This window comes from Athene noctua, chromosome 2 (assembly GCF_965140245.1).
Source record: "Athene noctua chromosome 2, bAthNoc1.hap1.1, whole genome shotgun sequence".
NCBI lineage: Eukaryota > Metazoa > Chordata > Aves > Strigiformes > Strigidae > Athene > Athene noctua.
In genome coordinates, this window is record NC_134038.1 from 139,601,390 (window position 1) to 139,626,264 (window position 24,875).

Genomic DNA, 24,875 nt, shown 5'->3' on the forward strand with positions numbered 1-24,875 from the left:
TATCACTGAACAAGTGACACTTTCAGGATCTGCCCGAACAGCCTTGTGCCTTGTAAATGCCAAAACAAGCCTGAAACACTCAGATAAGTAGAAGTGATGAAAAGTAATAAAAGGCCTTTCTCTTGACAGAGACTCAAAGAGCTGGAAAGGATCCCTCTAGGATGTGTGAGAGTAAGTTCGCGCAGTGCTAAGTAGATTGTTGTGGAAAATGCAGTTCAATAGGTGGGAAAGCAAAGGCGCTGGATAGGTATTTAGACACCAGGTTGACTGTAATTCAAACCCATACCTGTATTTGGTTTTGCTTGTATTTGGGGACTCTAAAACGAGGGGTGGGGGTGGGGGGGTGGGGGGCGGGCATGAACGTTTACTGCCGGAGTCAGGTGGAGAATCGCTTTGTATTGCTATCGTTGCTGTAGTTTCCCTAGCTACCGTACTTTCTAACTCGCCTCCTCCGTTTCTAGCTCGCCCCAGCAGCCGAGGGCTGTGACCGGCCCCGGGCACGCAGGAGGCCCCCGGAGGCAGGTGGGGGGCGGCGAACCCATAGCGGAGGTAAGGCCGGCGGCGGCGGCCCCGGGCGGGGGGAGGCGGGGGCTGTGCCGGCCGGGCGGGGCTGGGGGGGCACCCCGGGGCGGGCGGGCCGTCTGGGGGTGTAGGTGTGGGGCCAGCCGTGGGGCCGCGGAGGACGCTTTTCTGAGCCAGACACCACCACCCCGCCAAAAAACAAACAAACCAAAAAAAATCGAGGGGGGACATCTTTAGGAGTGTGCAGGGCGGGCCGGTGCGCTCCCCCCTCCCGCCGTGTCCCGGGGTGGCGGGCAGCGGGGAGCCGACGCCCCGCCAGCGGCGGGTCGGTGCTGCGGCGTGGCGCCGCGCAGCAGTTCGGTGGCGGCAGCGGGCGGTGGTTGTCCCGGCACCCCGGCGGGGCTGCCCCGGGCACACGCGTGGCACCTGCCACGCAGGGCGGCGAGGCCGGGGCCGACCCTTCTGCTTGGCATTTCCTCCGGAACCGCCTCGGTTTTCCTCCCGTGGGCACGCAGGCAGCTGAAGAACGCCATGCGGCTGCCGAAACGCCGCTTCTGGGACGAGCATCGCGACGAGGCGCAGAGCTGCGCCCCGCACCTTGGGGAAGGGCATGTGCGTGCCCGGTAACTCCACTCGTCAGGGGCATTTCTTACATCTTGGGGAGTCTCACTGCGCCAGGGCAAGCCGCCCTCCAGCCTCGCCGTGCCTCCCTCTGGTGTGCCAGGGCTGCCCTCCGGCCTCGCCGTGCCCCTGCCACCACAGGGGCATCTTGAACAATCCGCTCGGGCGCTCGGTACCTGGCAGCCGTGGCCGGTTTCCCCATTTCGGGCACCCAGCGCACAGTCTTGACTGCACTGCTCTGTCGGCGTGTGCCCACTCAGAGCCTCGACCCACAGAAGAGCTGTGCACATCTGTAACTCGAAGAGTAGCCGAGCCGTTCAGCTTCAGGGACGGCTCTTATGAGTTAAATGGCTAATGGCCTTAGAGTTGCATTTGTCCAGAGTAGTTTATGATCTGGGACTTTTGGGATACACTGTGTGGATACAAAAGCTACAGCAATGCCAAAATTATGATTTTGGGACTCGGATGTTCATTAGCTTTTGAAATGTCAAGTTGAACTGCCAACATTTTCAAGTTGATTTTGAACCATTAGGAATAGTTGGTTCTTATTATGAATTATCAGACTAGCATCAAGTGATAAATTTGTCTTGCATGTTAGGTTTCCTTTTTTTCCTGCTCCCTTTTTCCTCTATCCCCCCCCCATTTCCCCATGTGTTAGCTTGGTTATTTTTGTAAAGTAGTTGCAAAACTAGTTTCAACATCCTAACTGCAAGGGATCACTCCTTTCTGTAGAGAGAGGATGATTCATGTTTTTGGTAAATGTGGGCCTGGGCCTCTCTTAAACACATTTTATTTAAGTAAAAGAATGATTGGAGCAAGATAAGACAATATTAAGTTCTTGACCTAAAATGTAAATGGACTTCTAAGTGAAAACCCCCATGTCTCTTCCACCAGACTTCTTTTGAAGTGCATGACAGGTCCAAAACATGAAACACAGAGGAAAAAGCGGATCTTTGTTTTAAAGGTGACCTCTGTAAGGTTGAGTAAGTCCACTCATGCTGTCAAATTGTTATTGTAACAGTATAATGGATTTCAGAGTGGTTTAGCTGATTTATAACCTTCATTTTGCCTTTTGTAAAAATAGACCTGAGCTATTTTTAGCATTTCTCTTATCCATGCTAGATCGGGACGAGGAGTCTGTGTAAACAGATGAAAGAGATTGCTTTGTTCTGCTCAGTATTGTGGGATTGTGTGATGTTCTGAAAAGTTAGCAGCTGGATTCACCCACTCCTGGATTAATTTTATTCCTTGGGCTCCAGTCCCTGCTGGGAACATTGCTGGCAACACAATGCGATCTGTTGATCCTCATTCTTAGGGAAATGGTATTTAAAACCACTCTGGAAGACAACTGCAGATGAAGAAGAAAATTAATTCAGTGGTGGAAGCATGCTGTTGGAGCATGCTAAACCGTATGGGGTTGCCTGGCCTATTTTTCTGTTCTGTGCTAAGATAAAATGTAGTGCTGTGTTAGGACAGCCTGAGCACTTCATCTCTGACAATGAGTAAAGCAAACAGGTGGGTTCCTACGCTCAGCTTGAGGCCCAACACACAGGGATCATGATGCCCTAGCCTTTGTATTCACTATGTTCGCAGTAAACTATTTCATTCGGTCCCTTTCTGTAATCAAACATAAGTTTGCTGGTTAAACATAAACACCACAATATTTTGTTGCCTTAGTAATAAAAATAATAAAATGTATTTCTTCTGAAATACACCTTTTAATAGAAAAAATAATCATATGATCTCAGAGTCTTGCTATCTGTTTTCTTGGATGGATGTATGTAACAGGACCAGGGATAAAGAGTGTACCACAGCAGAGGCTACATTTAGAAGTTTTTGTTCTGAATCACGTACATAATTCACTGTTCTGCATTACTTACAGCAAGTCCTAGCATCTGATTGATAGAAGATGTGCTCATATGTCTTAGGATATTAGTTTAATGCCTCTCTGGGTCAGCTACAGAATCAAAGCTTGTAGGTTTGGTTCTCATGGATGTTTAAGACTGGGACTAAGGTACCAGGGTTCCTGCATGGGAACTATGAGTTACATCTTTAGAGGGGAAAAAAAAAAAAAAAAAAAAAAGCAATAAACTTTTGTTTTGAATAGCCAGGAAAACATGCATCAGTTCATGCAAGGAAATGGAATAATTTCTGTAGTAATGAATTTTCTCCATTTGCAGAATGCAGCTGACCAAGATTTTAGGCTCCAGTGGGCATGTTTGCTAAGAAAATAGATGACAAGCATAAGAGTCAACCTTGTCTTTTCTTTGGGGTGATTATTTCTCATGGTACTTTTTTCCCAGATACAACAGTGTTTGTGCACCACCTAGTCTTCCTCTTCACAGCTTGCTGAAAAGAAAGAGATTGCAATCTTGTTTTTTTAAGAAAGAATTTTTTAACGGAAGCACCAGTTACTTCTTAAATGCTGACAGGGTATTCAGCACCTATTTGAATGCTGACATTCACTATTGAAAACATGGGTCCCTAACTGTTTTTGACCCACTCAAACCTACTCACACAAGTAGGTCACACTGAGTAGGTCATATTGACTTACTCAGACAGGTAAAGTTAGGCATGTCTGCTTATTTTTTACCAATGTGCTTGTAAGTTATTGTTGGATTGCTCAAGGGATGCATTTTAAGGAAAATGCTGAATTGAGACACTATGTGGCTGTGTAAATTTTGAAGTTTTAAGCACAGAAAAAAAAAAAAAAAACAACCAAAAAACCAACAACTGAAAAAAGACACGCAGCTGACACTGGACATAGGTCTTATACTGGTGGGGAAAAGAGAGAAACCATCCCACAAGCACGTAACCTGGGATGTAGTCTGTGCCCCACTTTGCCAACTGCATTTTCCTTGGGCTTCTCACTGTAACTCTGCCCTGACAACACTTCTAAAAGCTGTTATGTTGAACCGTAAGTCCATATACAATTGAATGAGACATGTTTTTCAAAGCACCTTAAAAAATGTTGTGGGGCAATGGGAGTGCTGCAGGATGTGGCATCAGTCCTATGTATATGGTGATAGTATTCACAAATGCAGAGAATGTCTTGAAACTTGTTATACAACAGTGTCTTAGCTGAAGATCTTGCAAGTGTTAAAAGCTGCCCTACTTGATTCAGTGGTTTTCTGTTCCCTTTCTCTCTGTATATCAGTATATGTATGTGTGTGTGTATATATATGTAGACACTTGAAGAAAGGGAATACAAAATTGGATGGGTTCTTATCTTTCATAGCATATACATGGAGAGTTATTTAGATTAGCAGGAGTGGACTACGTAGCTCTTCAGTTTTTTGTGTGGCCTGAATCTTACAGTAAAAATGTTCTCACTTTCCAAATCGCATGAACCCCCAAGCACTGATGCTGCCCGTGCCAGCAGGAGAGCCAGTACCTGAATGAGGGCAGCAGTTGCTGTGCTGGGTCATCACGTCATACATGGGACATGCTCCACCTTGGGCTAGGACAGAGAAGGGAGGCTCTGCTCCTACCCAAACCAAGAAGGTTTGTTTTATCTGGATGTATTACATTCTCTATGACAGATTTTGAAGCCCTTACCAAGAGCTGAATTCCTGTGCTTGATTAATGAACATCTGCTCGTATTAATAATTAACAGCATAACATTGCTGTTGTTTATGAATTACAAAAGTTAAGGAAGAAGATGCATAGTGGATAATTTGTAATGGCTGTACTGTAGGCTCTATGTTTGTGTTTAGAAAGGGCAGTTTGGGTCAGGTTATGTAAAACCTCATACAAGCACTATTCTCTGAACACTGTTAGAGGCAGTTTCACAGTATTAAAGCACTGCGGGGGGTGAATCCATCCCAGACTTTGGGCACCATTTGAAGTATTTACCCTGGGTGAGAATAGTTTGAGTTAGAATTTTTTTTTTCTTAGTGAGTGTCAAAAGTTTGGTAAAGTGAAGGTAAGTAGAACAGGTAGGCTTTTTTTCTGAAGGCTTTTATCCAGTCTGCTTGAGAGAAGTCCCACTGAAACTGTGTGCTTAACTTACAGAACATATTTCAAAGTATTCTTTTTTTTTTTTTTCTTCTTTTTCTTTTGAACTCATTGACTAGGACATGGCAATATTGCTGTGTAGGGACATCTGCAAATAGATAAATGGTCAGGGTCCCTGCTTGTGGATGGCTCTTACCCATTAGCCAGAGCTTACCTAGGTTTAATAGGAGGGTGTGTGAAGGACTACACTGTGTTTCAGGGAGAGGTGGGGTAAGAGAAGAACCTCAAGCATCTGAGGTACATATTATCTTGAAAGATGGTGGTTATAATTTCTGTTACAAAGTGCTGTGGAAGGCACAAAGGTTTTGAAAAAGCCAAGTCAAACAAGGAGGGTGTGGAGGGAATTAGTGGCATAGTGCTGACCTGCACCAGCATATTCCTGCTCCCTGGAGGGTGGGGAAGGTATTCCTGGTGTAGGACATGCATGAGAAGTGTTTGCGAGAGGAAGTGAATGGAGTATCAGGCATAAAGAAGAAAGAATTGAAGTGCGGTAAATGTAGAAAATAGAAGATGACTTACATATGGCGACAGAGGGAAGGTGAAGATCCTCAAATCCCAGAAGAGCTAAAATATCAGACTCTGTATTTTAACAGCACTCCCTACTCAGAGCTAAGAGTTGGCCCATGATTGGTGTTGCAATGAGGTCAGTAGCTTGAGAAAGCTGGGAGCTGGATACCTGAGAAAGCATGTTCACCTGGGAGGGCTCAAACGGAAGACATCGGGAACTGAGTTGTGGGCAAAGTTTTATCAGAAAGGGTGGTCCCTGGATATTTTTATATTTTTTCAGTAGTGACTGCATCATACCAGTGAGGCTATACTAGCAATCTAGCCTGAGTAAAGATAAAGAGAAGGAGACAGTCTCTCAGAGAACCCCGATGTTGTGTAGTTCACCGACCGCAGTAGAAACCATCTTGGGACAGCAGAGGCATAGAAAGAGCTCTTTCTTTTTTAATGTGCTTGCTTTGAAAGAGTGACTGAATACATTTAATAACCTTCATCGGATTTACTGTCAGAGATGTTGTAATCTGTAGGAAGAAATTATTTTCTGGTGCAAAACACCAGCACAGGACCAAATGGCTAGAGTGTTAAAAGTGTTTGGTTTATGTTTTGGAAGCAGTTTAAAAGGTTCGTTTTGAAGGGGGTATCAAGCCGTCTTCATCATGAAAACTGATGTCTTAATTGAAATTAGTGACGGTACCATTTGCGTCTGTGTCTTCAACTTGTATCCGTCTCTGCCTCCATTTGGCGAGTAGGTTGGTGTTAATTCTGTGTTTATGCTGAACATGTAGAGTGCACAGAGTATGTGTGTTTTGTATTAGCTGACACAGCTGAACCATGCTATGTAAAGCCCTAGTGCTTTTGTTTCCGGAATGCGTGTGGTTAGAGAGGTGCTAACAACTCACTGCAACAAGCTGGAGTGCCTTTAACAGTGTGCGTTTGGTTGCAACCCAGATGGTATTATTAGGATTTAGAGTAGATGTGTCGTAGACATTCAACAGGTGCCTCTTTTGGAGTCACAGTTGTGTACCATTTGATTTACTCAATTGCATTGCTTAGTTAGCATGGTTTAGTGTTATTTTTAAGCTTTGCTATATAACATAAAAGTTACTTTGATATTTGGTGTTTCCATCTGCCATTCCACTCTCCATGCTTTCTAAACCCCAGCTGCATTTCAAATAAAAAAATAAATACTCTTCTGTTTCTGTGTTTTCAGGATATTTTAGGGCTCATTATGAATATAGAGAAACAGCAAGAAACATTTTGCTTTTTAGTGAGATTAAGTAGATATACATTGGTAAGCTGAATTATCGCATATTTAAAGCACAAGCAAAGAGCAACATCAGTAACCTTTGAGCTATATAACAGCTATGCATTATTATATTTGATTATTAATCATATTTAATAATGAAAAGTAGTAAAAAAAAATACTGGTTATGTTACTAGAAGCTGTATTTCTTTTGCCTAACTTCTGTTGATGTGGGACGATTTTCTGGAAATGCTGTTTAATTGTTCAAAATGTGACAAAGATCTCCAGGCCTGTGCCGCATCTTTTCAGCTAGCAGCAAGGAGAGGGCCAGTTCTACAGAGAAGTTAATAAAGAAGAAGGGACACAAGTTTGCAGAAAAGCATCTCAAAGGTTAATTACAGTGATGGAGCAATTTAAAGCTTGACAGCTAAAATAAAGAGAATGTAATGTAGAGGAGTTAGAAGACAGCATGTGAACAGGATACATGAGTAATCAGCACAAAAAAATTATGTCCTTTTGCAGATAATGGTAGTCATACACCTTTGCTCTGGCACTGGGATATTTGTAGTCAGACACTGCAGAGTCTGACTGCAGTGAAACAGCTTTCCAGGGGCAGGTACCCCTGCCTCTCGGTGCTGTCTGTACACCCAGACAAACCACCCTCTCTGCTCTGTTCTGCTGCAGTGAGACGTTTCTGTTACTCCAGAGCTAGGTCAGATATTTCTGTGCATTTGTAGCCCTGAGCTGTATAGTTTTAGCCCCGTTTGCCAACGGCACACTGAGTTTGCTTCTACTTTCTGCTGCTCCCAGAGAGGGGTCTTGTTCACCCATCCGGTGCATCACAGTAGACCTGTTCGTATTTTGATATCTTTACATGTTCTGCTCCCTACACGTTGTTTTATGGACAATAAAGAATATATGAGTGTGGGAAGCAAGGGGATAATATATGTGGAGGAATAGTTTGATGTACAGTGCACCCAATTCATGCTGAGATCAACACTCCAATGTACTTAATCGGAAACCGAAGGCTTTATTTTTAACATAGTAAGAAACTCTGGAAACCTGCCAGAGCAGGCAGCATCCTTCCAATTAAACATAGGTCAGGCCATCCACATAATCATACTTTCTTTCACCTCCACATTGATTCTTGGACCATCTTAAGTAGCAGGTTTGACACAAATTAGTATTTTTCATATTCTGAAGACTTACAAGCTGAAGCCAATAGTTGACCTGCAGTAAATTGTAAATTAGGGAGAGGGCAAATGGAGTTAGAGACCAGCCCTCCTACCTACAAGGCTGGTGAGAAATTTTGTAAATCAGACTTAGTTTCAGTTTTTGTTCCCCAGCCCAACTGAAACTAGTAAATGATAGAAACAGGACTAGAATTTGAGATACTTCCCCCCCCCCCCCCCCCCAGGAATTTTAGTGTAAATCTCCTCCCTTGTGCTTGCACAGAAATCCTTCCAAATGCAAATCCAGGTTGTCTTCAGGTAGGGTTGTGGTTTACCATTCGGAAACAGCCTGCTGTGGGAGGTGTGAACTTCCACACTCTCCAGTGGTAGAAGTGGAAAGGCTGTTGCAATAAAACCAATAAATGGTTTGGTGGTAATATTAAGTCTTCTACCATCTGCAAAAATCGGTCTTTTTCTCTGTACAGGAACCAACCACATGTGGTACTGATCTAGCTCTTGGACTCACAGTGGTATTACAATAACGCAATTACTGTTTCTTCTGCTACCATTAATGCAAAATAAGCAACAGGACAGAAATGCTAAGTGTGGCAGCGCAAAACTGAGTAAGTAGTATTTACACTTAATCCCTTTTGTCATTAGATGTATATTCAGACTGAAAAAATAAGCTATCTTTAAAGAAATGCCTTATTCAAAAACATGATATGGCTGTTTCTGGGAGAGGCACCCTTCCTGTTCTGCCCATAGCAGTAGCTCAGCATCAATCCCAAGTGATACACAGGCATGGAAAGAAGTGTTCAGTTGTTGAGCAGTATTTTTCAGCTGTTCTTCATCACTGGGAAAGACTAACAAGCTGGTGGGAAGTGTAATGTCAGGGAGTAAATGTTTAACAGCATAATCCAGGAGATTCTTGTTGAAAGCCAAAACTGAGAAATTAAGGGGAAAAAGTTCTGGTTGTGTTATATGATTTTCATATAGCGTCTTGCTGAAATGATCCTGTATATAGAAATTTGTGCTGTGAACAATCTCACATGCACTGTAAGTGTTGTGAAAAGCTGATTGCAGGGCCATGCTCCTTCAGAAACTGCCCTGGTGGTGGTGAAAACAGTTTTTTTTAAGAGGATCAATAACTTACTGCAGTAATAATCAGTGTGAGCAAGCATGAGTACGTTTTAATATCATCTGCTGGAGGAAGAATTGGAGGTAGTAAAACTAGTCTTCAAAGCCACACGATGTAGCATTATTAAGCTCATTCAGTAGAGATGTTCCATTCCCTTTGGTAAACTACAGTGAACAGTCATGATTACAAATGTGAGACCCTGTCTCCCTCCCATCCCCACTGTTCACATCAGCAGGAGCTTTGTGCAAAGATCAGAGGGAGACTCTGACCTCTGTCCTGTTCTTAAGCCAAAGGGTTAGGACAAAATGGCATGTGATCCTGTAGTGCAGTTGGTGGCTCTCAGCCTGGAAACTAAGGATAGCAAGACACTGTGTATGGCTCAGCAGAGAAAATAGTAAAATAAATTATTTTTTCTTAAAAGTTACATAAATATCAATGCAGACTCCAGATAAATCCTAAAATTCATGGTCAGAAGTATTCTCCATCTCCTTAGTGGTCAACAGCTCTATATATTGATAGGAAAAGACCTGAAAGTTCAGTTTTCTTTGACTTTCTGGGGGAAATGAAGCCATGACAATCTTCACAAATTTCTGTGAGCTTCGGGAGCACTTAGTTTTTCTTCAGAAACTAACTGTCCCATCAGGCACATCATACATTCGGTTGTCCTCACAATAGTTCTGGGAAGGACCATCTCCATCGTAGACTTCAGCAGAGCAGTATCATCTGTGGGCAGATTTCCACCATAAGTAAATTAAACTGTGAGGGTTTCGAATGATCTGCAGGACACACCATGGGCTCTTCACAAAGTTACCTCAAGCTCTTCTTTTCCCTGGTGGTAGAATAGGTTTGTACCCCTGGTAATTTTAGTAGGAACCATCGTCACCCGTATACTTTATGTATCCAAAACCAGTGCTTGCAGTTGTTTTTGTAAGGCATCACATTATAGATACCACATTTCTAACTAACTTAGTGGTTCCTGCATTTGCCTCTTCATCAGCCGTTAGAGGAATGGATTTGCTGTGTTATTCATAAGCTGAATGCCTTAGCAACAGCAGCAGCTTTCCAGGCCACTCAGCTCAAGAGGAGCTGCTTAAGGTCTTTAATAGTGGTTGTCTTTGACTTCTTATCTGCTTTTGATGTTGATGAATTTTATTAGTTAGGATGATAATAGATCATATTCATTGGACAAATATTAGGTTAGTTTTTTGTAAAATTGAAGACTGGCCCTGATCTTGCAAACATGTAATTACGGGACTATCTGCATGCCTGTGAGTAGCTCCATTGAAGTCATTTAAGTGTTTGCAAGTAGCTAGTTACCACGTTCTCAGCACCCTGTATACTTAATTCCCTCTCCTGCTGTTTTACTACATAGAGGAAAACTGGGGGTTTGTGTGTGTGTTTAGAAAAGTAAATTTGTTTTCTCATATTTGGCAATAACCAGTCATCTGGTCATTTCCAACTGCAGGTGACAAAGACGACATAATGTATTGGAATTCTAAAAAACTGAAAATTGCATTAGGCATCATTGAAGGAAAGTACCCCTTACATCAGACTGACAGATGAGTGTCCCCAAACAGATACTTGTTGTTAAAAATGACTGCGTATAAAATTAAAGTTCTTTCCAATCCTTGAAAAGGAAGTACGGAAAAATGGAAAGACAACAAATAAAATCAGTTAAAAATAAAATTTGTTTAAATAAATTTACTATGTAATAAATACATTTAAATAAATATTAATAGAATTAATAAAATGAAATTAATATTACTTTATTTTCAGATTAGATTAATTTTATTCAAATCCTATTTTAAAACCTTACATTTAATTTTTAATGTGTTTTGTATGAAGCAATAATTTTTAAAAAGCCTCTTAACACATTTTGATGACTACTACAGCTGTAGTTTTTTTATATAGTTTATGCTTTCATATAAAACCTGTAAAGTAAATTTGTTGTGATTTTTAGAACAGAACACTAACTCATTACATTTGCTGCTGTTTAGAGCTTGTCTTTTCTGTTCCTGCCATAGCATTTTGCTGGGATTATATAGAACTAATGCAGTGTGGCTACTTGGTTTTCTGGCTGCTATTCCACTGAGTTCCGCAGTTTAATAACTCAAACTTGCCCTATAAAAGCTGAAATACCAAAGGTTTTTTAAATATAAAAATGCAACATCCTTAGCAATGATTCCTTCTTACCCTACAATATCCCCGTCCTAAAATAAAATTTTTCAAAGTCTGCTGATATGACTAACAGATAAAAGATAACTTGAAAAATGCTTTTGAGACCACTAAATCAGAACAATTTCATTGCTGGAGATTAAAAAAAAATCCCATCATTTGGACTAATGAGAAATGGGTAATGACTACATGGGGATTTTGCTAACTGGCCATGTATAATTGCCTGTTTTAAGATTCCATAACTGACTATATATCTGGCCTGAATATGCTGTTGTGAAATTACATGCAAAAGACATTGATAGCCCAAACCTTCCATGAAATCACATCATCATATGTCTGGTTTAGAAGAATTTGTTTCCAGTGTTTATGAATGCCCATCTCTACTGCAGATTTCTGGGCACCAAAAGAAGAGGTGGTGTGTGCACTCCTGAACTGACATCAGACTCATTCAGCCCCCAAAGTCTACACAGAGTTAGTGTATCCACATGCATAAACTGTTCAGTGTATATTTTATTTGAAATTCTATAGCTCTCAAAGAAAAAAAAGTGCATTTTAAAGATTAATTTTGACAGCTTGTTGCTTAATAAACTGTTTTATTTGTGTCTTCAGGATGTTGACCTGAAAGCATGTCAGGAAGCTTTGGATGTCTGTTGTCCACACCAAGGAGATGATCAGCTGGAACTGCAAGAGGAGGAAGTCATAAATCAAGTAAATGATGAAAAAAAAGAAGAGAAAACTGTGAAGAGGAAGTGAGGGAGGATATAGATCTTATCAGTGAGATAAAGAGTAAAGTAAACAGAGAGAGTGGTTTTGAAAGGAATATTTGATTTCCTATTTTCTTCTGGAGTGTCCTTTGCAAGGGCAGGATAGGAACAGCGGCTTTAGACAATACTTTGCAAATGATGCCCTTATATACCTTCTTGAAAATTTCCCCCCCTGCCCCATGTAGTTTATGTAGTTGAAACGTTCTAAAGTTTACAGAAATCTCTTGCAACTAACCTTTTTTCACTTTGGTTTTATCTTCTCCATCTTGAAAGGTGTTGTGTCTGTGAGCAAGGATTTTTTTGACCTACAAACACCTGAGATGTGGATGCTAAATTATACTGCTTTCATAATTTATGTAAAGATTGATGCTTAGATGTAGAATTACGTTTGGGAAGCTTGATTGTTCAGATCTTAATGTGTACTGTAACTAGAAGGCAGAGAAATAATCTTAATGATGTTAAAACGAAATGGGTGCACTTTGGGTTTTGTTCTCTGTGAGAACAAAAAGAGTATTCATTCTTCTTGAGACCTTATGAGAGCTGAGAACATCAGATCTGGTTTTCCTGACAGCCCCTCTGTTCACCACTGCCCTGGCAGCTAGGCTTTGGAAAAATACTTGATTTTTCCACAGTGGTGCAGGTGCAGGCTCAGAGAGGAGGAAACCCCAGTTCTGCTGTCGTGGGGCAGAGTAGGATGCTCTTGCCATGGAGTTATTCTGCTCGTTCTAGTAATGTGTCATCTCCCATCAGGATGAAGACTTGAAGAAGGCAGGGTCAGCAGCAGTGTTTCACAAAGCTGTACTCTGCTTCCTCTCTGACTTTGATTTTTACCTCCTTTTATGTAAAATAACTGTGCTTTACAAAGTGTTTGTGTCTTCTGTCACAGAGCAACGGCAACCATATAGATTCCCATCTCTCCTCAGAGGGCTATTTACAGCTTCTGTCATCGCAGGTGGAAAACATGCTAGAGGTAAATGGGAAAATACATGTACTGCTAATAGATTGGGATACAGTCAGTGACTACTGGATAATTATTTGCTCTGTTTTGTCTAATTAAAAAACCCCCAGTGAATATATCAACAAATCAGTGCAGTAAAACATACCGGAAGATGTTAAAGACACTAGCATCCATCTTTTATAGCAGCTGTTATTGGCTCCACTCAAAAAATTTTCCCCAATAATTTGTCTGGGATTTGAAAACTGTAAAGTCATGTCTTCTCTGTCACCAGGTGTTCAGTTGGATGGAGCCACTGGACAACTTAATGAGTTCAACTGATAATTCCCTTTCTGAAACCTAATGCCTGTTCATTTTTATACAGCAGCTCTTGGTATGTTTCTCTGTCTAGCAACACTGAGTTATTAAGCACTAGCAGCTATTAAGCATTTGCAGCCAAAGATTATAGTTGCCATAAATATTTGATCAAGTGCTTACAAAGATACTACCCTCAAGAAGAACAGACCCATCTTTGCTACATTAGCGTCAAAACCATTTTGGGTTTTTTTTTATATCTTCTGGGCTTCTGATACTATTCTTTACTTTCTGGGTGCCCATCTTCACAAATAAACAGTTGTTATCTTACTTGGAATCTCTCTCTTCTCCTACAGCTCATAGCTGCAGTCATTAACCATGAAGCTACTCCCTACATTCCTTAATTTGCAGGACTCCAAGGGCATTTTCTATATGCTTTCCATTGGAGGAGCCTTATAGGGTCATTAGTGTTTTCCATATAACTTCATGTTTATCTCTGGAACAGCTAGTTTTGGGAATCTCTAGGTTGGATAGCACCTCCCAGCCTATAAATTAGCCTCCTCCTCTGCTCAGCTTTGGTAATGGATTCTACACTAACAAGGTTCAGAAGTTCAGCAGTTTAGTTTTCTCTATTCTTTTCATAATTTGAAAGGAATTTGGCTGTAGCCTTTATGTAGCTATAACAATACACGGTTGCATATTTTATTTAAGACTATTAATGCACTGCCATCTTGTGACAATCTATCAGTTGAAAATGGGTTACTTGTTTCTTCCAGGTACCAAGTCTTTACAGTATGGGGGATTTTTTAATAGTTAATTTGCTAAGAATATTTATTTTCAAGGACTTAACTGAAATTACCAGCTCTGTCGCTCAGACTACAGATGGTCTAGTAAAAGGTAACTCCCTAGGAGAAATAAGGCAAGACTTTCTTCTGTTACCTGAGCTCCGAGTAAGCATAGCAGAGAACTTAAGACATTCTGGTCTTTACACCACATCATTCCTTCCGTGTGGAAAATACTTTTTACATTGTTTATTCAATGCACTGCAGTCAAAAAAGTCCTTTCCTGCACCACAGTAGGGATGCTCAGCTATGGAGGAATCATATCATACACTTCCCACTTTATATATTTACATTCTCAAGATTTTTGTATTCATGTATTTTATGACTACTCTACTTGTTAGCAAGCACCCTGAGATAATCTTACGCAGTGGCTTTGTACTTCTAGGGCCCAGCAGCTATAACCCAGGCCCAGAAAAGGTAGGCCTAAAGCCTACTTGTTTATTGTCTGAACTTCAGGACTGAAGGATCATGTATCAGCTTTATTTTTGAAAGTAAAAATGAGTAGTAATTTAAAGTCAAAAGACATTCACAGAAGGTATGATCTGGGGGAGTGCGGCGGGCGGAGGAAGCAAGCAGCCGATTCAATGTGAATGATAGAGCAAGCTTCAACTTTATTGAAAGAAATCACACCTTATATAAGCACTCTACAATAATCATGCATACTACTCACAGATCTATTGGATACATGTAAAAAGCTACATTATAATATCCCAGCCCCCTGTGGCATCTCAGACATGTCACGACATCTTCCCTCTTCTGGCCTGCCTCCTTTCCCAAGGTTGTTTTTACCATCAAGGCCATTGTGTACCTCAGTTTCTCTCTTTGTTAACATAACAGTCTGTTGTTTGGCATAACTGTACCCTGGGTTTTTTCCTTTGTTTACCTCAGATGGCTGCAATCAGCTTTTGCAGAGACCCATGGCCTTGCTCTCTGCAAGCCGTTCTCCAACAGGGGAGGATGTTTTCTCCAAACTGATTAATAAAGGAGCTGAGTTGAAATCAGAACACTATAGACCTTGGTTAAGAAGGAGCTATGCCAAATATGGCAGCTCACAGCCCCAGAAGCTTTAGACACTGTGAAAGAAAAGCAGTGAGAATGTGCCAGCATGACCTTAAGACCTCAGTGTTCCTGTCCTCCTTCCCTCTTTTCTTACACCACTGTTCTTACCGGTTAAGTCCTGCCAGTGAGCTGTTTATCTTCTTTACACAGTTTTCTAACAGTTTAGCACTGTGAATCAGCTCATCCTGGAATCAGATGATCATCAAACCCACTACCCAGGAAGGGGCAGGACCACCTCTCCTAGGCCAGATCAGATGTAACACATAGGCTGTAGCTTGATGTACACTTAGCAACAGTCCCATTTCCACCTCTTAACAATCATCAGTCCCACACTGTCCTTTGAGAGTCCTCCTCCCATCCCTTCAGTCACTTTTCTTCTGCACCCTTCCTGCCTCCTCTCACCACATACCAACGCAGGTTATGCTGTGTACAAATGGGAAACAGTATTCACGATAGCTAGAAGGAGAGTTCAACATACAAAATTTTGACTTTAATAGATTCAAATAGTGGAATATTAAAAAATAAATTGATCAAGCCTGTATAGGTGAGGAATGTAAAGGCACTAATTTTATGAAAGATCCCATTTTTCCCATCTTTTCATCATCTTTTAGGTGAGTTTACTGGAAGATATACAAGTTGCTACTTCTAGTAGAGGCCAAGACCCATCATCTTCACTCTACAATTTAAGTTTGACCCAGACACTTTGCCACTGTTTCAGTCCTCATGATGCCATGCTACTAAGAACAGACTATCCCACTCAATCAAATTCAGAAACAAGACATTTACAAAGGCAAGAGTCTTTTCCTCAGTCAAGCTCTAACATCACAACTCCAGAATCACTACTTTATGAGTCAGATTTGACAGGGCTGTTTTCAGATGCTGATGTTAGAAACCTAACAGCCTATGATGATAATTTGGATGAAATTAAACTCATCTCTTTGGCTTTGGAGGAAGGCTTTCATCCTATAGAAGTTTCTCAGCTCTTTGAAGAACCTGGCTCAGATTTAGGACTGTCTTTGAATTCAAGTCACAGGACTGCCTCTTATTCAGCCTGCAATGAAAGTGCTGTTGGGTACAGCAGTGATGTAAAATCTGCCTCTTCACATGGCTTAGGAGTTGTTGGTGGCCATAGCCAAGAACACAGCAAATACGTTCATGTCGAATATCCAGGTGATTCAGAGTGTTCTAGAGAAGCCACACTTCAGCAGTTTCTTTGTAACCACACTTACAATCAGCTGCCAAGTCATGCAGCATCCACTCCAAAGCATCACCAGCAAATGTGGATGGAGAAACAAAATAAAGTAAAGGATATGTGCCATAATTCTACTGATACAAACCTTAGCAGCGATGAACGCCACGCAAAAGCTCTGAGAATACCACTTTCGGTAGATGAAATTGTGAGCATGCCTGTTGACTCTTTCAACACTATGCTAGGAAAGAACCATCTGACAGGTATGCAGGTATCACTGCTACGTGACATGAGACGAAGAGGGAAAAACAAAGTTGCTGCCCAAAATTCTCGTAAACGTAAACTGAATGCAATTCTTAACTTGGAAGAAGATGTATATAATCTTCAAATACAAAAGGAGAACCTTAAAAAGGAGCACTCTCAGTGTAGCAGATCAATCGGACAGATGAAGCAAAAGTTAAACAATTTGTACCGTGACATTTTCAGTAGACTGAGGGATGACCAGGGTAGACCTGTTAACTCTTGCCAATATGTCATTCATTGCAGTAACGATGGCAGTGTTTTCATAATACCCAAACACTTGGTCAAATCAGAACAGAAACAAGATAACGAAAAAGAGCAGAAACAAAAAGAAGATGGTTGAAGGTCACTTAAGTTTTATTTTTCCTGAAAGAATGATATTTGTGTGAAGACTGTAGGTCAGTGATTACAGTAGTACAAACAGAAAAGACTACATTTGAGGAGAAAAACTGCATGTTTAAGGGTCTGGCAAACCCAGCCAACTGATCTGTTAGAAAGTCTACTAGCTGAGGCTTCTGAATAAGGAAATCTGTTTAATTAGAATTAAAGGAGCTATGCCATCACTGTAAGTGTAGTTATATAGGCCTATGTAATACTAGGAATTTAGTTTCTGGTGGTGGGCTAGAGGGGAGAACATCAGTGGGGGGGAAAAAAGCAAGCTTTAGATCAAAGTTACACATGGAAGAAAAATGTGGTTTAGTCTTGAGCACTTGATACTTCATATACAAAGTGACCTTATTATTCTTTTTTATCACTGAATGAAAAATTGTAGCTTAAATTCATCTTTACCTTAAATTCACTGTGGACTTAGGTATTCCTAGGAGATAACTGTGCTTTGCATTTGTTCAGAACTGTTCTGCTTTTCCTAGTTTACCTTTGAGGAGGGGCCCAGGAAGCTATTGCATTTTTCCTCACTACTTTCACCATCGTAGCTGCAAGCAAACATAATGTACCAATTGATTTTACAACTCATATGGTCAATCTGCAAATAGATTCTGAAAAATTAGTATCCGATTCAATGTTGTCTTACCTTTATCCTCTGCAACTGAATTGTTCTCAACTCTCCTCCATGAAAATTAGTGATAGTGAATGAGTTCCTATTTTGTTTCCTAGTCTGTGATACATTTACTTGTGTACCTTTGCTTTTTCCCCTATTTGGATACCTTCCTAAAGTAGAAGTACTAAAGTTTTTCTTTTTAGCTTCTTAAAACTGGTATTAAGTATCTTCAATGTTATGGATTTTTTTTTTTTTTTTGGTAAGATTTTCCCCAGATCCTTAAAGTAAATTAAATTGAATAAAATTACTATTTTTCTGCACTTGTGATAATGAGGCTACACTCTCATAGTAGTAGCTTTGAAGGAACTTTTGATTTTGATATTTATTTGTGCTGTGAAAAAGATGTTATATTCACTCACATTTATTCAGAATAGCTTATCCTTTTCTATTTTACAAACTGAAAAGGGTCTGTGAAAAAGGTGGCCTAAAAGGCATGTAGAAAATAAGGAAGAAATGTTGAGTTATACTAGTTTGTAAGGTATTAAAAGAATAATTAATATTAACAACTAGATAGCAACAAACACTTCCTACATCTTTTATAAACAAAACCTGTAAAACTCGTATTAAAAAAAAAAAAATCTCACTGGTCATGGCATGATGACAACATAGCAACTTCACAGTCTGGTGTGTTAAAAATCACTTGCACCAAAGGCATAAGAACTACACATCTATGCAATATAAACTTAAATGCCAAATTATACCTTTTGAAGAAATAAACTGTCATTAGCATGTAAATCATGTTGTCTGTTTGCACTTATGTTTATAGTAACTGGTAGCACCAAGTGGTGTTTTCTAAAAAGGGAGCACTGCCTCTGCAAAATGCAGTGAATGATCAATAATGAAATCAGCCGGTCTGAACAATTTGCCCTGCATTTTATATTAAAAGACTTCTTTAAATAAATGTATCTGTTTTATTTATCAGTTTGGCCACAGCCTCAACTTGATAGGGTAAATTCATAGCGGAAACTTTCATTGGTAAGGCCCTGAAATTTCTCTCTATTGGTTAAGTATCAGCATGAGGTGTATCTATGCTAGCTGGTATTCACAGGAATTTCTTGTCATGAACTTCAACCAAAGCATGCAACAGGTAACAGATACGTATGAATTGTGAACTTTATTTCTAGTTCCAGGAAAAAACCCAGTATGTATTTTGAGTCAGCATGATTACCATCTTTTAATTAAATGACATAAGCTTTTTGAATTCTGCGTGTGTGGCCTTTGCAGGACCACGTCTTTTAAGTCTACTTCACGGCCCCGTGTGCACAAATTCTGATAGATACTAGATTAGGCCCGTAACTGATAAAACCAAAACCTTAAGTATTTCTGGTTTAGAGCCTTGCAACACAAGTTTCAACAGTTCTGAAGGGAAGAGAGGAAAAAATATGTAAAAATAGCTAAACCTTCTGATGCCTACTCCTTCAGTAGCAGTAGAGTGAGCACTGCAGACTTTTGTAAAGCCAGCTTCTAATGACATACACCCAACCAATGACATACACTCAACTGGATAATAGTTACATGACTAGATTTTGGCACATGCTGAAAAAAAGGAAGCATGCTGGAACTCTTTCAGAGAGCAATCCTAACAGTAAGCAGTATACTCTAGACGATCCATATAAAGTGAAGACATCTGCCCCAACCCCATTCCATTATCTGTAAATTTCCAGATGGGAAAGTACAATGAACTGCCCTCAGCTAATTCCACTCTTGTTACTGCTCAACGGTTGTGTTTCTTTAAGACATCTTTGTATGAATCTCAATTTCTGAGAGCTCAGCTAAAAACCTCTCAGGTGAATTATTAATTTTGGGTGGACTATGACTTATAGCAGCGCTGATGATGCAGACACCGAGCACTAGGTCTGGACGTACTCATTTTCTCAAACCTTCAGCTACCTACCCACAGAAGAGACAAAACCGTAGGCAGAATTCAATATCCCACTTTTTTCAGTTTTAGTAGACTGCCATTAAGTTACACCTAAAAACTCTCGGTACTTTCTGTGACTAGCTTATGTTTAAAAAACAAATTGCTTAGTCTTGGCTGCAGCTTACATTTTCATGTCCTTAAATTATCTGTGAAAGTTCAGCTAGACAAAAAAGGAAAGCTAATTTTACAGCAAGCTTTCCTCCCAACACAAAGGATTCCTGAAACTACTTTCCATGTTTCAGCCTTAGACTGTATTTTCAACCTCTATACAAAAAGGAGATACTGGACAGGAATTCAGCAGCTATTCAGCTAAACTTGTAACTAAAATGGTTGCAAAAGGTAGGAAACCGCTATCTTAGCTTTACTGATACATTGTAACTTTCAAGAAACCAAACTCCCCAGTGTACAAACCTGGAACTAGGCTATGTAAAATCACATAATGTTGTACCAAAATTACTCCAGAGCCAGATGTCTATTGATAAAGCTGCTGGTGCCACCTCCTACCTTACTGAATACTAACATGGAGAAAGGCATCTCTCTGAAGTAGGAACAATGAAAACCCTTTTAAGACTTGTTACACTGCTAGAATACTGCAAAACTGAGGATTGTAGATGAGGCCGTCGATAAAGCAACAAAAAAATGGAAATGCCAACGTGCAAGCCCTCATTATTGTTCCCATGGTAAAGCTATTAAGCAGTCTATAACATCTGAGCAGTAAACTGCATTTTCCTTACATTAATAATAAAAAGAGGTTATCTGCAAGAGGTTAGGTCATATTAAGTATAGAGGAAAAACACTGGGTGGTGGGGAAATAGCAAAGTGTAGATTACCTTCCCCATTATTGCAGGTAGCAACATGCACAGGCACTACAGAACAGCATTAGCTGGTAGCTGCTCTTAGATCCGTACCTTTTGTAGAGAAGCATCCATTGGAAACAAACACAACTTCAGTACTTTATTAGAACGCAATACCCTTATGACAGGTAAGGCTGAACACTCACGTACAGACACGCCGCAAATAAGCCCTCCCAGAAGAGACATGGCACTCCGCTTTGAATGAGCACTGACAGTGCTGCACTGAAGTGCAGCTTTAGCTCCACGGTTCAGTTTTATTCAGCAGACGCGGCTTTTTACAGCAGCTAAATTTTACAGGCTAAGGTTGTTCCTGCTCAAGAGCTTACAATCTAAGTTTTAAGATAGGGTAACCAGAGTAATGGACTTCAAAGAGTAAAGAAAGGACAAAGCAACTTCATCAGCATGTTTTGTCAGTTTTAACAGCTCAGTTATTTGTCCCAAAATACACATGCTACAATCGTATCTTACGGGAGTCACAAGTATGGTTTTAACAAGAATCTTGACAAAGTAGAGACCTATAAATGAGGCAACATGACACTTGGCACCAAGTTCTAGTGAAAAACTATTTATTAAATAAACCAAATAGGGATGACACATGTAACCATGTGGTCTTACTACCACAGCATACCTCATAAAAGCACTGCAACTCAATACCTGCTACACAGCTACTAGAACTCCATTAAATGCATCAGCCCCAAAACGGACCAAGAAAGAGCAGAACAAGAGGAAGGGGGTGGGGAAGTCATGTGTTGGCGAGAACTTGGGGGAATGACAATTTTCCAGGACTTGCACAGACACCTTTTTCACAGACTGAAGCAGCACGGGAAGTCACACAAGCTAGTTTGTAAACTACATGGTCCCCAAACACTGTTGGCCTAGTATGTTCGTAGCACTCGGTCAGGCAAGTCACACAGCCATTTAAAGTTAAACAGTGTACATTTACTGTTGATATATAAACCAGTTCTTAGTACATTAACTGGAGTAACTTTGACAACACTCAAATGTCTGCTGCAATGCAAATCAACACTAGCTGCAAAGCAAGAACACAATTGTTAAAAGAGATAGTATGGTTTCTGCCAAGACAGATCAGTGTTACCCAGGAAAACCCTTCGACGTTACACTCCTCTGCATTCCTACTAGTATAGCTGTATAAACAAGACGAGAGCCTGCCAGCTCCCTTAGTAAGGAAAAAAAACAGCAGTACTACAGGATTTCACCTTGCATCATGCTTTGAAAACAAACCCAAATGCTGAAGCTACAGGGAATGTAGTGTCCAGTATGTTATCAGCAAAATCACCCTCTTTCACAAATGTGGTCAAGCTGCCAAAACAAACTCAGCTGACAGCTCCTTCAAAATGCAGGTATGTTTTGTGGGGTTTGCTTTTCCTCCCCCAGTAGTATGATTTCATGCCCAAGATAGTATGTATGCTCATCATAAAACTAGAAGAATGCAATCCTCTTTCCCACATGACAGAAGTTCAATTCCTGCTAATTTACAATATTGTGGGGCATTTTTCGCATTTCCCCAAACACTTCTCAGCACCTGAAGCACAAGTAGTAAAAGTGAATAAAATTCAACTTTCATTGCAAGAACACAAAGTCTGAGCATCCAGAACCCTAGGATTGACCTCTCTTCACTTTATAAACGCAAATCATACTCCGTAGTTTTTTTGGGGATTTTTTTTTCTCCCATACATTACCAACAAGTTATGTTGCCTTTCACATTCTTCCCTCAGCTTGCTGCAGTGTTTGCTGGGGGCAACCTGACATCAGTTCTTAGTACACTGAAACATACTGACCAGCAACGTTACCCTTACTTTGAAAACAGGAAGTCTGTAGAGTGACACAAAATCAACTTCTTAGAAATTAAAGGAGGAAAAGTATACACTGTCTACAAATTGAGGACCAGTAATTGACCACACACTGGGGTTTTTTTATTCAAAGTTGCTAGCGTTCAGAATCAGGTTGACTCAAAACTTCTCTCACTGAATTAATCACTAAACAGTGTCTTGTCACTTGCTTTAATTAAGAATATACTGAGAAAAAAAAAAAGTCATCAAAAGTTCAACAGCAAGACAACACGAAAAACTTACTCAGATACTCCAAGCTTTCAAGACTTTAAATATCCAGTAGCTTAGTTTTTGCATACTGCTGTTCCCTATATGCTCCTCCCCCCCACGACAGTATATAAAAATGAAAACATCCTCATTATGGAAAATATAATGTACTTCAGTAAATTTTGAACCTCATTGCAAAACTCAAACAGAAAAAGAGAAGGGTTATTCCCCTTTGAAGCGGTGTTTGTTTTGTTTTTGTTTTTTTTTTAATGTCATATGAATGTAGACTTGGCAACTGTAAAGAAAAACTTCATCAACTAAATCTAAGTTATAGGAAAGAAGGCACATTCCTTATCATCTGGTCAACTCATTCTGTTGGAAAGAAGAAAGTAAAGCAGATTGTGCATGTCTTCATTTTCTGCTTCCGTTGCAGCCCACTGGTTACCTATGCAAATATTTCAAAGTTCAACTTAAGGAACAGAAAAAAATTTTATGTGAATCCTTAAATATTTTGGAATTATATAAAGAAGGTTAAACACATGACGATTCTGCCAAAGCTAAGCATATAAAGTTTAGAATAAACTGTGTTTGTTGGTAACATGTTAAAACAATACAGACTGAAGATACCTTCCCTCAGATACATTCCCCAACCAAAGCTTTCCCAAGCTCACACTTGCAGTTTGGTTTGGTGGTTTTCTGGGGTTTGTTTTGGTTTGTTTTTTGTCAGTTTTTTTCCCCCACAAGATGTAGCTATCTGTAGTAACAGTTCTGGTACAGCAGGAACTCTACATTCCATTCAGTTTGTCTTTCTTGGTGCTAAGAGCTCTTTACAGGTGAAAAGGATAAAGCTATTGTCCTATTCCATTTTGACAAACTTTAAGTCTTTAAGTGGTTAGTTTCATTTACATAAAAGGAGGAGATATTTTTATAAAGTGATATAAAACACAGCCAAAAAGCTATTTTAAAGCAATTGTGTCCAACAACAAAAAGATCAGCATTTTTAATTTGTAGCACTGTTTCTCCCAACAGAGAACAGATGCCTACGGTCAGAGACCCAAGTTCTGTGAATACACTTGCCAAGTTGACTGTTTTAAATCCACCTCGAAATGGAATGTTTCAAATCATGAAAGGGCTAAAAGCTGCACATAAACATTATTTAATGTTAGACACACACTAAGTTTTATTAAGCATTACACTAGAACTACTTTGGTATAAAAAATACTTTATTTTAAAGCTATGAAAGTTATAAAAATATGTAGTTAAACTTTCTACTCACAGAATGTTTGCTATTTTTAACATTAGTGATTTGTTTCTCCTAACGAATCTGAATTTTATTCGAAAGGTTTACAAGACATTATTACTATAATTTTAAAAACCCAGCATTACAGGGAGCTGTACTAATTGTGATGTTTTATCAGTATTCATTTAACCTCTAGATTTTTAATGAAGGCAGCAAAAACAACTACTTTCTGATGATACAGAATTTCTTATTTCTTGAAGCGTTTCTGTGGTTGACCACTTCTTCATTAGTTACCTGCAGCATGGCACCTTCCTGCCAAAGAAAAAAAAAGTGTATCTGAAGATGTTTATCACATATGTCTAAACCAAATTACCAATAGGGGAACTTCAGCCATTTTTTAAAAAAAAAGTATAAGCAGTTCACTGGTGTGTCTAACACAAAAGGAACAGGACTTTTGTTAGCTGAGTCCACGTTCTTCAGTGGGTAGCCTTTTAAAGGCAATGGAACTTTGAAATTAGGGCATTTTTTTGGTTGCCTTTTTTTTTTGGATGGGTTTTGTTGATTTTTATTTAAAAACCAAATCTAGTAGAGTATGCCACCCTTACTCTGAATAACTCATTCCTTGATCAATTTTCATTAATTTGAGGTGCAAACATTCAATGCAGTGAGAGTAAGGCTGACTGAATTTGGCACTAAGGTTTATTAGCTGCAAGAACTATAAAAAATGGTGGAAACCTCAACATTCTAGCCAAATTCCAATTTACATAATTACATTACACGCTTATGAAATACCACCTGCAGTTTCATTTGAAGTTTTCACTTCCCCTCCTAAAGAACTGCTTATGCAGTTGTTAAAAGAAAGGACGACACATTCCTTCACAGAGGCAGATGTATTCTGTGGTGCAATTTTTTTCCTTACACGTAAACAGTCTACAGTTACTTGGGAACCTT

The 24,875-nt window shown here is 40.0% G+C and overlaps 1 protein-coding gene across 1 annotated transcript; it reads left to right on the forward strand.

The window, feature by feature from the left end:
• The first annotated feature begins 1,053 nt into the window (after positions 1-1,053).
• Positions 1,054-24,236, forward strand: NFE2L3 (NFE2 like bZIP transcription factor 3). Its single transcript, XM_074897504.1, has 4 exons — positions 1,054-1,134; positions 12,002-12,100; positions 13,043-13,126; positions 15,918-24,236. The coding sequence occupies exons 1-4, from the start codon at positions 1,054-1,056 to the stop codon at positions 17,136-17,138; spliced, it is 1,485 nt and encodes a 494-aa protein (XP_074753605.1). The 3' UTR covers positions 17,139-24,236.
• Positions 24,237-24,875: the final 639 nt, after the last annotated feature.

Bases quoted from the DNA above. Each gene is read 5' to 3' on its own strand.
- NFE2L3 (XM_074897504.1), top strand. From the start codon at position 1,054: ATGCGGCTGCCGAAACGCCGCTTCTGGGACGAGCATCGCGACGAGGCG. The intron at 12,101-13,042 runs GTAAATGATGAA...CTTCTGTCACAG, and splicing joins AGGAGGAAGTCATAAATCAA to AGCAACGGCAACCATATAGA. The intron at 13,127-15,917 runs GTAAATGGGAAA...ATCATCTTTTAG, and splicing joins AGGTGGAAAACATGCTAGAG to GTGAGTTTACTGGAAGATAT.